Source organism: Henckelia pumila, chromosome 3 (genome assembly GCF_033568475.1).
Source record: "Henckelia pumila isolate YLH828 chromosome 3, ASM3356847v2, whole genome shotgun sequence".
Lineage (NCBI taxonomy): Eukaryota > Viridiplantae > Streptophyta > Magnoliopsida > Lamiales > Gesneriaceae > Henckelia > Henckelia pumila.
This window is the reverse complement of record NC_133122.1, coordinates 155,844,707-155,860,571: the sequence shown is the minus strand read 5'-3', so window position 1 is coordinate 155,860,571 and position 15,865 is coordinate 155,844,707. Positions and strand designations below refer to the sequence as shown.

At 34.2% G+C, this 15,865-nt stretch overlaps 1 protein-coding gene across 1 annotated transcript; it reads right to left on the bottom strand.

Annotated features, from left to right (window-relative positions):
• Positions 1-1,254: 1,254 nt before the first annotated feature.
• On the bottom strand, positions 1,255-4,909 carry LOC140893118 (EG45-like domain containing protein). Its single transcript, XM_073302182.1, has 3 exons — positions 4,770-4,909; positions 2,641-2,917; positions 1,255-1,419 (listed from the first exon to the last, which is right to left on the bottom strand). Exons 1-3 carry the CDS (start codon positions 4,870-4,872, stop codon positions 1,413-1,415), a joined length of 387 nt encoding a protein of 128 aa, XP_073158283.1. The 5' UTR covers positions 4,873-4,909; the 3' UTR covers positions 1,255-1,412.
• Between the last annotated feature and the right edge of the window lie 10,956 nt (positions 4,910-15,865).

Here is a 15,865-nt window from a genome sequence, read left to right as displayed (position 1 = left end):
ATATATATATATATATATATATATATATATATTGCTATGATCTATTTATTTTTACAATGCTTTGATCCTATGTGCTCTGATTTCTGCTATGATAATATGTGACTGATTTCTCGATCTGTTTTGCTCTAAATCCTTAACTTTTTCTGATATAGTTTACATGTTATCCATCATTCTTCCAACACGAGTACGCTACAACACATTTACGGGGAGATCCTTATCTTTAATTCGGGGGAAGAATCTTTTTTAACTCAGGGGGAGTACATATATTACACTTGTATGTGTGTGTTTTGTCCACAAAGACGAAAATAGGAGATTGAAAAGACTATGACTTTTCATGCAATACATAAATTTCTTGAGATTATTTTCCTAGTTTGATAAGATTGAGTCTATAAATTTTTCCTTTCTAGATTTTGATTTAAAAGTACTGTTTGTTTCCTAATGAACTTTGTTTCCTTATTTTGTAGGAATCTAATTAAAGAATCCTATCAAAGCTTGAAGAATTTTCTATATATAGGATTGCTGCACACAGAACATACGAGACACGATTTCAGTATCAGAGAGAGAAAGAGATAGCATCGGATATTGAGAGAGATCGAAAATATTTTCTAAAGAATTTCTTGTAACCGGTCGCAAGCTACTTTAGCTGTGTTGTCGTGACGTATTAGAGACATCAAAGACAACACCGTGCAAAGTGTTTTTGAAGATTTGCTTTATGCTCTGTATTTCGGCACAAAGGATTTGTCTCTTTTGATTTGTAATTATGAGTTTTTAGGATGCAATTTGTTTTCTCAAATTATTGAGAAAATTCGTTTTTTTCACAGAAAATTACTAGTATTGGTTTTGTAATCTAATTACGTTTCCTAATGATTATTTGGTCCTGAGAAATCACAAAAGTATTTATACTTGTGCATAATTATATATCTTTGTGTTTTATTTGTTTTTTCGTGTTTTTCTATTTCTGTTGTTTGTTGTCGTGCTTTTCTATTCTGGCCATCTTCACGATTCCAGCTACCGAGACTGAAATTGGTATCATATGATACATCGTAGGATTCATATTTTCAAGACGATTCTACCGTGAAAATTTCTAAGAAATTGGAGTTGTTTTGGGCAAGGGTACACATATGATTTTTATAGAATCACTTATAATCTCGTGCATCAATCAAGATCGCAGTGCATATAAAAAGTAATTGCTGCTCAATCGAATTTGATGCTCCCAAAAATTTACTCAGAAATTAAACAAGCAAATATCATGGATATTTAATTTATTTTTCTTGTTTATATCATGAAAGTATTACAATGTGAGAATACTTATTTCTATATTCTGCCATTTATTTAGTATATGGGTACGATTCCAGACAGGTGCATGCCAGTGCACGAGCTAGTTTCTTTGTTCTCTCTTAATTACTCCAACATTAGGCACTGCAATTTAATACAAAACAAATACAATCAATATAGCCAGTGATATTCAATGATAATAATCGTATTTAAATATATTAATTACTCGTAACATACTATGCACCGTTTGGTTTGAGATATGGTATAAGTAATATATAGATAAGTAGTATAATGTAATAAAAAAAAAATAAATAATGATAGTTAAAAATGTATTGAATTTGATTGATAAATTATGGTTAATTTGATTTGATTGATTAAATTTTATATAAAATGTAAATTACTATTTTGTCCTTTTAACAATAAATAAAATAAAATTTATATTATTTATAAGGGGTAATATAGTAATTTGAATTCAATGATTTGATTGATGTGAGATAAATAATTAATGATTTGATTGATGTAAAATAAATAGTTAATATATAGATAAATAATATGATGAGAAGAACGTGAGATGAGATGAGATGAGTTATACATATATTAGTAATACCGTGAATAGAACGGTGCTTATATATATATTGTGCTAAAACTACATTTTAAGGAGAAAAAAAAAATAACAACTAAAAAACAGCTAAAAACCTTTAAAAGCTCGAAACATATTTGAAAGTAACAATTGCATTTTTGGTCATATATTTATTTCTTTGCGATTTTGGTTTTCTATGTTAATTTGACTTTTATTGCTATATCTTCGATTTTCGATAATTTTGATATTTTTTACTTGGAATGCTGATGTAGCTAGCATTACATATGTATTTGCTACACCAGTGTCCCATTGAAATTGTCAAAAAAAAAAAAAGATAAAATGAAATTTGACAACATAAAATATGAAAATCGCAAAAAAAAAAAAAGCAAAAAATATCAAGAATGCAATTTCCCTGTCTCAAATATTGACTATTTGTTTTTTCTATTTCAAATTAGAGGTAACACAAGAATCATGGTTGGACATGCACAAGGGAAGACCATATATGTGGTTGCCCTTCGAGTAAAGATATTAAAAATTATATAATAATATTTATAGAATAACCTTTTTACTATGTAGAGAAGCTATTTTCGTTGAAGAAAAAAAAAGGGCCGGGAAGAAAGATTATGGCTTAAAACTGTTGTCTAATCCTGTTTCTTTTTATGAAGATGTGTGCCCAGCTAGCTATTTTCACATATTATATGAAATGCAATTTACTTATCAATGGTTTGTCATGCATGATATCCCATACTTAATGCGTTTTAGCAAAAAATAAATTAGAAACTTACGGGCCATATTCGATTTGAATTCTCCCAGCGTTAGGGTCTGCGATCATAGAGAAAGCTTCTTGAGATAGGTCGAGCTGATTATCGGTGCATCCCGGGCAAAGATCGACGATTTGAACGGTGATTTCACCGTTCCGGCATGGCTGCGGGACGCCTTGGTTTGTGGGTCCAGTACATCGGACTTTATAGAAACTTCCACAGGCGGCACCATTGTTGTACAGAGCTCTATTAGCAGCTGCTATCATCACGCCCTTGTCTGTAAATCCATAGCATGCTGATGCTGCAATCGGTATATATATATATATATATAGTAAAAGTGAATTTACGATAATAACGCTAGAAATTAATTATAACTCTCAATAATGGTTGCTCATATTTGAACCCAATATCAACCAAATTAAGGGAAAATTGTTTTTTAAGTTCTGTATGTTTGTCATTTTGCGATTTTTGTCATCTATTTTTTTTATTTTAGTTTCAGTTCTTTTTTTTTATTTTTTTTTTTGGCAATTTTAGTCCTTTTTTAATCTGGCACTGATGTGGCACCAATGCAGTATTGATGTGGAGCTGATGTGTATAGTGTCATGTAAGCATTTTCGAATAAAAAGGACTGAAATTGCCAAAAATCAAAACATGCAGGACTAAAACTGAAATATGAAAATATAGATGACTAAAATCGGAAAGTGACAAACATAAAAGACCAAAATTGCAGTTTTTTCAATAAATTAATATGTAGTTAATTATGCATAAATATACGCCACATGCATATATAAGAATTTTGGAGTTTCTAGGAACTTTATTGCTCAGTCGATTGTTAGCAAATTTGACAAATTATTTTATAGAAATTTGTAATTTTAGTCCAGTAAATTGGTATATTTTGGATTCTAATCTGGTTTCTTGTCAAAGTTTGGCTTCCATCCAATAATTTGGTTTTTTTTTTGGTTTGGTCTTTTTTTTTCCCTGGAAAACAGTGAACCCATCGCATTTCGCTTATTTGACACGATTACATGGCTCCAGTCCTATGATACAAATAAAGCTCACTAAAATCCATCTTATTATAGTAAAAATAAAGCCAATTGAGCAACAACAAATATTTCAAAAGTGATAGGAAAAAATATTGCAGTTAATATAACTTTATATATATATTTTTGATTAGATGGATTTTAATATATGAAATATATATAAGCACGTCACATGAGCCACATATATATAAGATTGAGTATTGGTATTGAATGATCAAACAATATTCGTTGAAATTAGTGATTTCGGACAAAAAATACAAAAAAAAATTGAAGTTATTAAATTGAAACTAATTTAACGTTGACAAGTTACATGACTAAATCCATAAAAAGTCAATTTACATGATTGAAATCGTAATTTTTCCCATAAATACCTCATACATAATCTAATAAACAGTTTTCCAAACTTTCTAATATGTTCTTAAGTTTAGTGTTTGAGATTGCCTATTAAAAAAACAAGTATTAATATATGAAATTTTGTGACGGAAAAACTCAAAAGCATTTCTTAGAAGCAATTAATCTCAAACACTACATTAACCTGTCGTCACATATCTAATAATGGACGAAGAGAAATAATAGGGTTTATTTGCCTCATGAGCTTCAGTGCACGCTGAGTTTTTTGTACAAAACATTGTTTAGAGTAGCCGTAACTTGTAAGATTACCTAAAATAATCCTAAAAGCTGGTACATTTTTTTTTTGTCATCGATAATATTGAAATTTGTGTTGTTTAATTTACATGTCAAATTTTGAATAAGAGATACAGGCTAAAAAAATTATATGGGAGCTATAGGTGACAAGTAATTAATTAATGATCACATCATGCAATAAAAAGGTCTAAAAAGAATAGAGACTACAAGTTATTAAATAAATGAACAATAATTAAGTTGGAGCTATTAATTTAATCCTTTTGAAAGATTTTATAATTTACACCTCGTACAATCTATACTATGGATATGATTGATACATTGAAATGAAATAAGGTAGAAACAAAATCAAATTTGGAATAAAATAAGAACGAGAGAATAAAATAATATTTCTATTCCATTTCAATGATCGCTAACAAAATACATCAAACAAATGAAATAAAAGAAGTAGAGCCAAAAAAAAGTACTTACGAACATAAACTGTATAGTAAGTGGCAGTTCCCGCAATGGCAGACGCCACAGAGATCAAACTAGTTGCAATAAGTGCCAAGATTATAACTCGTTCCATAGCCATCGGAAGATATATATATATATATATATGAAATTGTATGTTAATACTGCCCTATTTATACAAATTTCTGCTCTTGAAATCCAGTTAGCAGTCCCCGCACGTTGTCTAGGTCTTTCACTTTAAATAATAATAATAATAATAATAATAATAATAATAAGATAAAATTGCATTTTTGATTCAATATATATGTTTATCTTTTTACGATTTTGAATTTTGATATTGTCAAACTTCAATATTATTCAATTTTTTTTATTTTTTTTGGATTAATTTATTTCTTTTTTTTTACGTGGCACTATGTTGCTGAGGTGTGCAGTGTCACATAAATATTTCAGATGAAAAATGACTAAAATAGTCAAAATCATAAAATATATATATGAATAAGATTAGGGGTCTTAATGAATCGAATCGAACCGAATATTAAATTTAAGGTTCAAATTCGTCTCGAATTAAGTATATTTGAGTTCAAACTCAATCCGAACTCAAGTTTTAAATTATTTTGCTCAGAATCGAGTCGAAATAAAATTCGACTTTGAGTTCGGCTCGAAATGTTCGAACGATTGCTTAAACATTAAGGTCCGATATTAATGAAGGTTCGGAAGTTCGAAATGTCCGAAATGCTCGAAATATATATATTTAAATTATAATTATATTATAGTAATAAATACTAAAGTTCTCGTGTAATATCGAACAGAATAATTTTAGGCTCGAAAAAAGTTTGATCATGTTCAAGTTCGGATCGAGTTCGAGAACTTCAAATACGAATCAAATATTTATCAATTCAGCTCGAAAGCTCATGCCAATTAGCCGGCTCGATTCGTTTAGACAACTCTAATTAAGACCGAAATTTGATAAAAAGATAACCAAAAGCACAAAGAAAAGAAATAAACATATAAAATATTAAATGCAGTTTCCTTGTAATAATTTTGAACTTTGAACAGGATTTCTAGATTTTCAAAACATTTTTATAAAGTTGAATTTTTACTCTATCTAGCTATGTAGATGTAGTCAAAGGTAAAGGGTTGATTGTGCACAAATTTTCTCATCAATTGTTATCGAAGACTATTAGGATTTTGCTAGTCATATCAATATGGTGTGAGCATAAGTAGAAATGACTTGGCTAAATAATTTACGTAAAATCTATAAAAATATAGCAGCCTGAATATTTCGATATGAAAAGGAGAAATTAAAATTAAGCCATCAGAGCCCTCTGTTTTCCGCAGAATAAATTGCGTGTAGAATTCTTTCATTTAATCGATTCAAAGAGGACTATTCAACTAGAATGTTCAGGTCTAGAGGACTAGAATTGCACATGATATCATGGTGAAAATTCAACTATGAATTGCGAGAAAACGTACGGGATATATGTTTGTGTTTAATTGGTAAATTTTTGTGGTCGTGTTGTGAGCGTCTAAGAGGATATTATAATATATAATGATAATATGTTAGTGTCCAAGGGTAAATTTGTGAGCGTCGTGTAGTTTCAACTTATTCTCAGTTCAGTCCTCACCAGGAGCTAGCATGGTCTGAAATTTTTTTGATTGGGCGCCTGACTGCTCCGATTATGTTTAGATATGTCATACGGGTCCATCAATGGTGAAACAGGCTGAAAATCCACAACCCAACTTAAGGTGGGTTGCTGGTTAGACGAGTTGTTCACAAAAAATAAAAATAAACAATTAAAAATTAAAAATCATTATAATTAATTACAAATTTCATTTCATAAATAAATAATTGATTTCACACGTGTACATTTTATACAAAATAATTAATAAAAAAAATTCACAACCTTGATTAAAAAAAAAATACACATATCGCAATTAATCCACAATGTAATTTCTTTTTTTAAAAAAAATTCTTTCCGGCCCGCCCAGGCCCGCAACCCGCTCATGTTGGCCCATAGGTCCACCTTTAAATGGGTTGAAAAAGTTTTCAACTCAACCTAATTAAATTGTGTGGGGGGATGGGCTGATCCGACGAGCCCAATCAGAGTTCAGACGTTCTGATCTCAATTTCGGAGCTTCTGAACTGCTTGGTGCTTCCGAACATATCATTTCCATTCGAACCAGTTCGGATCTTCCCATCTATCCATGCTCTAGTTCGTACCTTCCGAACTGCTCAGACCCTAGATATCCTCTGGGCAATTTTCGAACGTCCTGAATCCGATTTTCTACTTATTTTCCTTAATTAGGGTTCTTTAATCATGTTTTAACCACTTAAACATGTTTATATAGTTTAATTGCTCGATTCGTAGTCGGGTTACTACACAATTTCATTTTTGCGCATGATTCATACCCAACAATTTTAAGACGAATTTTACTGTACATTCTGAAATTACTTCTCCATCTACTGCCCCCTTTCTAATGGTACATGGTGAGAAACCCGAGAAGTTTGGAGGCCACAACTTCAAAAAGATGTTGTTCTATCTTACTAGATTGGATCTAGTCAAGTTTATTCATGAGAGGGCTTCAACGATATCCGAGAATAAAATTGACAGTTCAAAAATAACGGATTATGAGGTATGAAAACAAAAATGGTAAGTTTTTGAATTTCAAAATGGTTGATTTAAAATATGTTATAAGCCAAGTCCAAGAATTGCAATGTCATTGCATGACTTGCATGCCGAGGGTATAAAAATAAGTGAACAATTTCAAGTTGATTCAATAATTGAAAAACTTTCGCCTTTGTGGATGAATTTCAAAAATTATTTGGCATAAACGAAAGAAAATGGGTCTCGAGGGTCTGATTGTTAGACTAAGTATTAAAGATGACAATAGCAAGCACTCTGAATAAAAAAAGAAATTATCTATATATGGAAGGGCTAATTTGGCTGAACCAAATGCTAACAAAAGAATTTAGTATCATGACAAGAGCAATGTAAAAAGGTTCGAAGGGAACTATCACAACTGTGATAAGCCAAATCACATGGCCATGGATTGTCGAGGTCCAAAGAAAGGCAGACGAAATCAAAGTAAAATGACTATTGCAGATTCTGACAGACTCGGAGACAGACTTCATTATTGATGAATTCTGAAGAAAACTTGTCGCATAACCAAGTGAAATGGTGTGTCAAATATAAACTCAATGTTGTATTGTTGTGAAAAGTTATGATATTTGTCGTTTCATTCAAGTTGAATTTTGTAAGCTTTGTACACTTAAAAAATTGTATTTACAAGAAATAAAATCTTGAATCATGTTTTATAAGCATTTTTGCGTTTAAAATTCTTGTTGTGAATGAAACTCAAGAGTTCAAGTTTAAATTTGATAAACCATCACGCTTAATCTAAATTACAAGACATAAAGTCTTGAATTTAAAGTTCTAAGCTATAACGCTTAAAATTTGAAAACCTGAAAGTTTGAACATCAATCCAATAACCAGTTAAGTGATAAATTAGATAATACAATATTGTCTAATTTGATGATAATGTATGAGCTTTGAATTTTTTAAGCAATATTCATTCTTAAATCCAAATTTAACAAGAAATGAAATCTTGAGTTTGTATTTCTATGTTTTAATGCTTAGAATTCGAAAAGTTATTATTACCCAAAGATGTGGGAGAAGCGATTGAATTTACAACATGTATTCTCAATTTTAAACCACATAAGAAGAGGGGAAAAAACTTCCTATAAACTATAGAAATGTCACAAACATTTTTAGGAATATATTGAAAATGTGGGGGTGTTTGGAAAATGAAAGGTTCCCTGCATTCAAGAACACATTAATGTATGCACTAAAATTGGTGGATTTTCTCGTATTGAATATATTAATAATTGCAGTGAAAATCAAAATTGGTTAACTAGTGAAACATTGCAAAAAAATATAAATATTGTGAAGCATGTCGCGACAACTATCAGGACATGACTAAGGAATAATGTTCGTCGTAACAAATGACGATGATGTTGTAATTGGAACTCATCCTAAGTAAAATAGAGAAGAATTTGAAGTTTGTTAAAACAGAAAAGTAACCAATAAATTTTTGGCAAAAGAAAAGTTGTTGCAGAAGTTGTCGCAACATGAGAAGAAACAAAAGTGTAAACAATCATGGAATTGACGATTGAATGAAATACTCACAGTATACAATGACTATGAACACAAAATTTGTTGACAAATAACTTTGACATGAGAGATATGGGTACAACTAAGATCATTAATATATGTGAAGGAATTGTCCACACACATTCTCATTACATTAAGATGGTGCTAAGAATAATTTATGTTTATGATCTTACTTCAATATAAACTCCATTAGATGTAAATTTACATTTGGATAAGAACATTGGAGAACCCAAATTATGATTGCAATATTCAAGTTTAATTGAAAGTTTCATGTACGTCACAAAATGTACAGGTTTGGATATTGTTTATAAGGCCAACAAACAGACACGTATATGAGATATGTGATATTATTAGAAGGCTATTGTGATGCAAAATGCACATTGGAAACAAATACTTGGTTGAGGAACCATTGCGTAAAACTCGATATATTATAGAATCCGAGTTTATAACTTTGAATAAAGCAATCAAATAGGCTACATGATTGATAAATATGTTGGAGGATATCTCATATTTATTAAAACTAGCGTTTTCCATGATAAAACATTGTAATGTCCAAATGATCATTGAAAAGACACGAAACTATCATTACGATAGTATGTCATGACACATTGATCGTAGACATAATTCCATTAATCAGTTGATATCTAATGAAGTTATCTTAGTCGAAATTGTGAAATTAAAAGATAACTTGATGGATGTGTACACAAAATTTTGATTAGAGATCAAAATACCTGTCATCAAGGAGAATGAGACTACAAATCTACAATCAAAACAATCATAGTGAAAACTCAACCTTACTGACTGGAGATCCCATAATCTTGGTTCAATGGGACATCGAAGTTATGAGAGTTGTTGCAATAGCAATTGAGACAAGATTTTATAAAAATTTATCTCTGATTCCTAAGATGAGAAACGTGCTACCTACCCCATGTAGTGAGATTAAGTTTATACTTTTAATAATTCCTACACTTGGAAAAAGTCGAGTATGATAGGATACTCGTTATATGAGATACCTATGTAAGTGTGAAGACAATCTGATTCAATGAAATACTTAACAATCCAAGAGCGTGCCCATGGCTAAAACGGGCACAACCGTGAGAACAAAGGATGTGATAAAAGTCATTGTGCATGTATCTTTCTATTGGTTTACACAAACGACTGAGTAGTTCAAGAAATCAAGTTCACTAAGTAGCCATTAAATCCGATGATATTCTACTAAGAAAGGTTCAAAGTCATAAGCTATCTCTCCTGATTCAATAATATTTTGATTGAACTTTGTAAGAGTCTACATTACACACATGCATTAATTTCCATTCATGTGGGGATTGTTGGAAAAATTAGGTTGTGTACCCATTTAGAATCGATAAAATATTTGTTATAAAATTATTTTTCGATTACCAATTAGGATAAATGAAAAATTAATAAAGTGTTCACAAATAATGGTTCGAATTTTATTGAGTGAAAAGATTGAATAAAAAAAAGATTATATATTATAAATATAGTATATTAAATGTAAAGGAAAATGACACAAGTGGCACACCACATGAAGAGGTGCCATAGTGGCCTCTTCGTTTGAATTGTGAATGTGAATTCAAATTTGAATTTGATCATTCCAATTTGATACTATTCATGCGGTCGAATAGTTTTTTGAAAAAAGGTGGTTAAGTGCGACAATTTTTTGATAAAAAAATGTGTCTCATTTGATGTGATACACAATTTCATTTAAGATTTTTAAATATTTATAAAATTATCCTATTCAGAATGGAAAAGGTTTACACACATTGAATGATACACATATTTAGTGATACACATGCACATACATACACAAAAGTACACTGATTTTTCGTCCATACATATTTCTACATATCATAATTTTGTTCAACGTTTTTTTAGGGCTCAAAAACCATTTTGAAGTTCGTCGAGTTTTATAATTTGGACTGCTTCTATTATAAAACGAATGTCGTATCATGAGACACGATTGTTATATATTCTGATGCCCCTTTTGGGTCTGGTCCGACTCGAACCCAACAGCCCATGTTTGGGAAAACGCAATATATCATATACGCTTGGAAGATCTCAAAAATATAAAGAAAGATCCCGATAAATTTAGAATTACGATTATACTATCCGGATGGCTCGTAATCCTAGCCACCATGGCAACAAAGTCCTATCGAGATCAGTCTTCTACCTTGTATAGAACTCTACTACAATAAGAATTCTACTCCTACGAGGTAAAGACATCTCCTGTCCCTATAAATACAAGGTATTTCTTATCGTTTTACACATTCACTTTTGCTCACGCATTCACTCACCATATTCTCTTGTTCTCTCAATTTTATTATGCTCTTCGTATTCTAAACACCGGCTTAGGCATCAGAGGGGTTATGTCGAACACACCTTCGGCGCCCCCTAACCCTGTTTTTGTATGTGCAGAGCACTATCCATCTGACCCGACCTGTGTATTGGAAATATTTGAAGATTCGCTCTATCAGACCGAACCTGAGGTAAATTTTGGTTATATCAATTGGTGTCGTCTATGGGAATCTGAAGAAAAAGAGTCAAGATTACGATTCGAAGACCCTAATAACAAGAATGGAGGGAACTCGGTCCTCAACCCGATGGAACTCACTCAACTAATCACCGCCATCGTGAAACGAGTGTTGGCAGGGAGGGATGGGGGCAAACCCACCCCCTCCCAATCAGGATGCACAGTTAGAAGAAATCAAAAAATTAAAAGAAGAGATGGAACTTATGAAGAAAGATCAGAATGGGATCCAACAACGCTGGTCTGGAACATCCGTTTCTCCTCCGAGATACTAGCGGCGGATGTCCCCAAAAACTCAAGTTCCCGCACATTGGGGAGTATGATGGAAAGGGTGACCCAGAGGAGCTCCTATCTCGTTTCGAAAATGCTGCTCTGCTACATAGATATTCCGACCGATTAAGTTTCGGGTCTTCATCACTACTCTGACTGGGCCAGCCCAACAGTTGTTCAATCTACTCCATCCAAGGGACATTTATGAATTCCAACACTTTATTAAAGCTTTCCTCCACCACTTCTCTAGTAGCAAAAAGCACCCCACAACTAATTTTAGCCTCTTTGCCATTAAACAACGAGAACAAGAGGACTTGTGAGCGTACTTTCGGAGGTTTAGCGCCTTAGCCCTCAAGGTACTGTCCACCAAAACCGATCTATTCATCAGTGCCTTCATCTAAGGCTTACTACCGAGGATTTCCTCAAATCTTTGATAAAAAAACCACCCGTCACTTATGATGAGTTGCTGGCTCGGGCCGAAAAATATGTGAATTTTGAAAAAATACAAGCCTCCTGATCGGGCAATAAAAAAGAACAGCCCAAAAGTCCAAAAAAGGCCAGGCCCCCCGTCCTATCTCAGACGAATGGGCCACCGTTCCGACCAGAGATGCTAGGGCAATTCGCTGCTTACACTCCTTTGAGGATGAGCAAGGCCCGAACACTTCAGATATGTGACGATAGACAGCTCGTTCAACGACCCTCGCGGAGTGAGCATGGACCACGAAGACTGAAGTCAGAAAAGTATTGTGACTTCCACAAAGAATATGTGCACATTATTAATGAATGTCAACAGTTGGAACAAGAGATTGAAAGAATAATTGAACAAGATTCAAGGATGAAGGAAATATTGACACGAAAAGGGTGAGGATACCGGGCCCCCAAAAGGGGTCTAGATGGTTTTGACCACCCCAAACAATGGAGAAATCCTGACCCACCACGAGGGAAGTTTTCGTGCCCGTACTAAAACCAGTCAGGGAACAATCAAGGACCACCCCCTCCCACAAGAGGAGTTATTAACATGATTTTCGGAGGACCAACGGACGAGGATTCAAATAGAGAAAGAAAAAAAAGCAGTCGGAAACTGAAAAATATGGATATTAGCGACCAGGAAGCTTGGGCAGGCCCGACCATCTCTTTTTGATCGAAAAACCTGAAAGGCATATTAGACACTCACAATGATGCCCTTGTCATTCGAGCCATGTGGCCAATTATGATGTGGCTCGGATATTCGTAGATTCGAGGAGTTTAGTTAACATACTTTATCAAGAAACAATGGATCAGATGGATTTGGGAGAGTACAAAATGGAGCCGATAGGAACAAGGTTGTTCTGATTCATCGGACATGCGATCCGTCCCGTAGATTTGATAAAACTGCCGCTTTCTTTGGGCAAAGAGTGCATGGAAAATACAAGAATTGTGAGTTTTATCGTTGTAGACGCACCATCGGCATACAATGCCATACTAGGAAGAACTTCCATGACCACTTTCATGGTCGTGGCCTCTTCCCTTCACTAGAAAATAAAATTCCCGGTAGGAGGGGAGGTCGGCGAAGAGCAAGGAGATCAAAATACTTCTCGCAAATGCTATGTAGAGAAAGTCCAGATAGAACATAAATCGGTGAAGGTTGATCATCATGACCGACCCAGGCCCCATGGTCGACAGCAGGTGAACAATGTGGAAGAAAATATTCCAGTCACAACAGAGGAGGAAAGCGAGGAAATCACAATCTCTCCCCCAACAGGGTCCGTGAAAGTGGCTCGGACACTAGAGATGTCTCTCAAAGAACATATAGTAAAATATCTTCTAGAGAATAAATATGTTTTCGCATGGGCCGTGTTGGACCTCTTGGGAATGCAGAAAGAAATAATGGATCACAAACATATTGTGATAAGATATTTTCACCCCGTCATTCAGAAGAAACGACACTTTGGACCAGAAAAAGATACGATGATCCAAGAACAAGTGGAAGAGTTGCTTAAGGCTGGACACATTCAAGAAATTCTTTTCCCAACCTGGTTTTCAAACATGGTGGTATGTGCGTAGACTTCCGATATTTGAACAAAGCATGTCCCAAAGACTGCTACACCTACCGCGGATTGATCAACTTGTTGACTCCACTACCGGGCATGAACTGTTATGCTTCTTGTATGCCTATAGGGATATCACCAAATTCCCTTGGCTAAGGAAGACCAGGTTAAGGTAATTTTTGTCACTTCCACGGGGACCTACTGCTATGTGGTAATGCCATTTGGAATTAAAAGTGCTAGTGCAACCTACCAAAGGCTAATGGACAAGGTATTCAAAGAATAGATAGGGAAGAACATTGAAGTATATATGAATGACATCTTGGTCAAAACAAGAACTGCCAACCAATTCATAACAGACCTGAACCAGACGTTTCGAACCCTACGAGACTACCGATTGAAGTTAAATCCGAGCAAGTGTACCTTCTGATTTGATATCCATGCCTTAAAAAGGGCGGATCTTAAATACATGAGTCAAGAAAAATTGGCTTTAGACCTAGTCATGGACGCGTCAGGAAGACTAATTAAATGGATCACTGAACTAAGCGAGTACGACATAAAGTTTGAGTCCCAAACCGTTCTAAAAGCTCAGGCACTAGTCGATTTCTTAGCAGAAACCGTTCATCTGGAATAGGAAGAGCAATGGAAAATCTTTGTGGATGGGTCATCTTGCCAGACAGGAAGCGGAGTTGGTATTGTCACAACATCTCAATTAGGATGGACTTAAGAGCATACAATAATGAGGCTGAATATGAGGCACTCTTCTCAGAATCAAGGCTGCTCGGAACCTGGGTGTTTCCTGAGCTGTCTTATATTCAGACTCTCAACTTGCCATACAACAAAGTAAAAGGAAATTAAATATCAAGATTGAAAAGATAATGTACGCCCGGGCGCTCGATAAATCCAAAGATGAATTTGCAGAGCTAACTATGGAGCTAATCTAGCGTACAGATAATGAAAAGGCAGATCATTGAGCCCTCCTAGCCAGTTTCATTGGGGGACCTCCCGAGCCAGACTGAGGGGTCGGGAAATCGCTTCTCAGCTGGAACATCTGGATGAAATCATAGCAGAAGTACTAGAGGGATACTCAAGGTACTATATACATAGCTACCTGACCAAGGATGAACTCCCGAGCGATAACAAGAAGGCCCAGGAAGTCAAGGAAAGAGCCCTGCGCTTTATAATGATTGATAGAATTATCTTCAAAAGATCTTTCTGACCCCTTCTAAAATGCTTGGGAACATACGAAGAAAATTATGTCTTACGAGAAATTCATGAAGGGTGTTGCAGAAATAACTTATGCAGTATAGCCCTAGCCAGAAAAGCCCTCCTAGCCGATTTCTTCTGGACCACCATACAAAAAGACATGTCCATCCTAGTTAAATTGGAGATGGTTATTGTTGGACCATTCCCTATAAAAACGGGAGAAAGAAAGTTTTTGTTAGTAGTATTTGACTATTTCTCCAAGTGGGTGGAGGCAGAGCCCCTGGCCAAAATTATGAAAAACGAAGTACTGAATTTCTTGTGGAAAACGTTGTGTGACAGTTTGAGATACCGCGCCGAATCATATCTGACAATGAGAGGAAATTTTGTGGGTCCAACGTCCGAGCTTGGTGTGAAGAAATGAAGATTGAGCAAATATACTTAGAATATCATCAAGGGAAGAAAGGGAAAAATCCATGAAATGCCCGACACTTAAAGAAATATTATGCATAGGTGCCCAGACATGGCCACTCCACTGTCGGGTCCTCTAGGGCTGGTTGTGAGTGATTCAATCACCCTTTTATTTTTTATTTTGTTATTAGTAAGAGTCGGTTTTTCTTTTTGATTAAGAGTTTGAACATCGAGTCTTATCATTGTCCAACGTTTTAGAGTTATCGTTTTTAGAAATATTAATAAACAGACCTGTTTGGTTTTCACACGACAAATCGCAAAAAGCCCGACCAGTTCGGCTACATGTAAGCCCACATAAACGTGGCTGCCATAAAAAAGCCCGACCAGCTCGGAAAAATATAAGCCCATATAAACATGGAAGCCATACAAAAACCCAACCAGCTCGTCACTGTAATGGCGCGGTTCCATTTTACAATATTAAGTGAATAA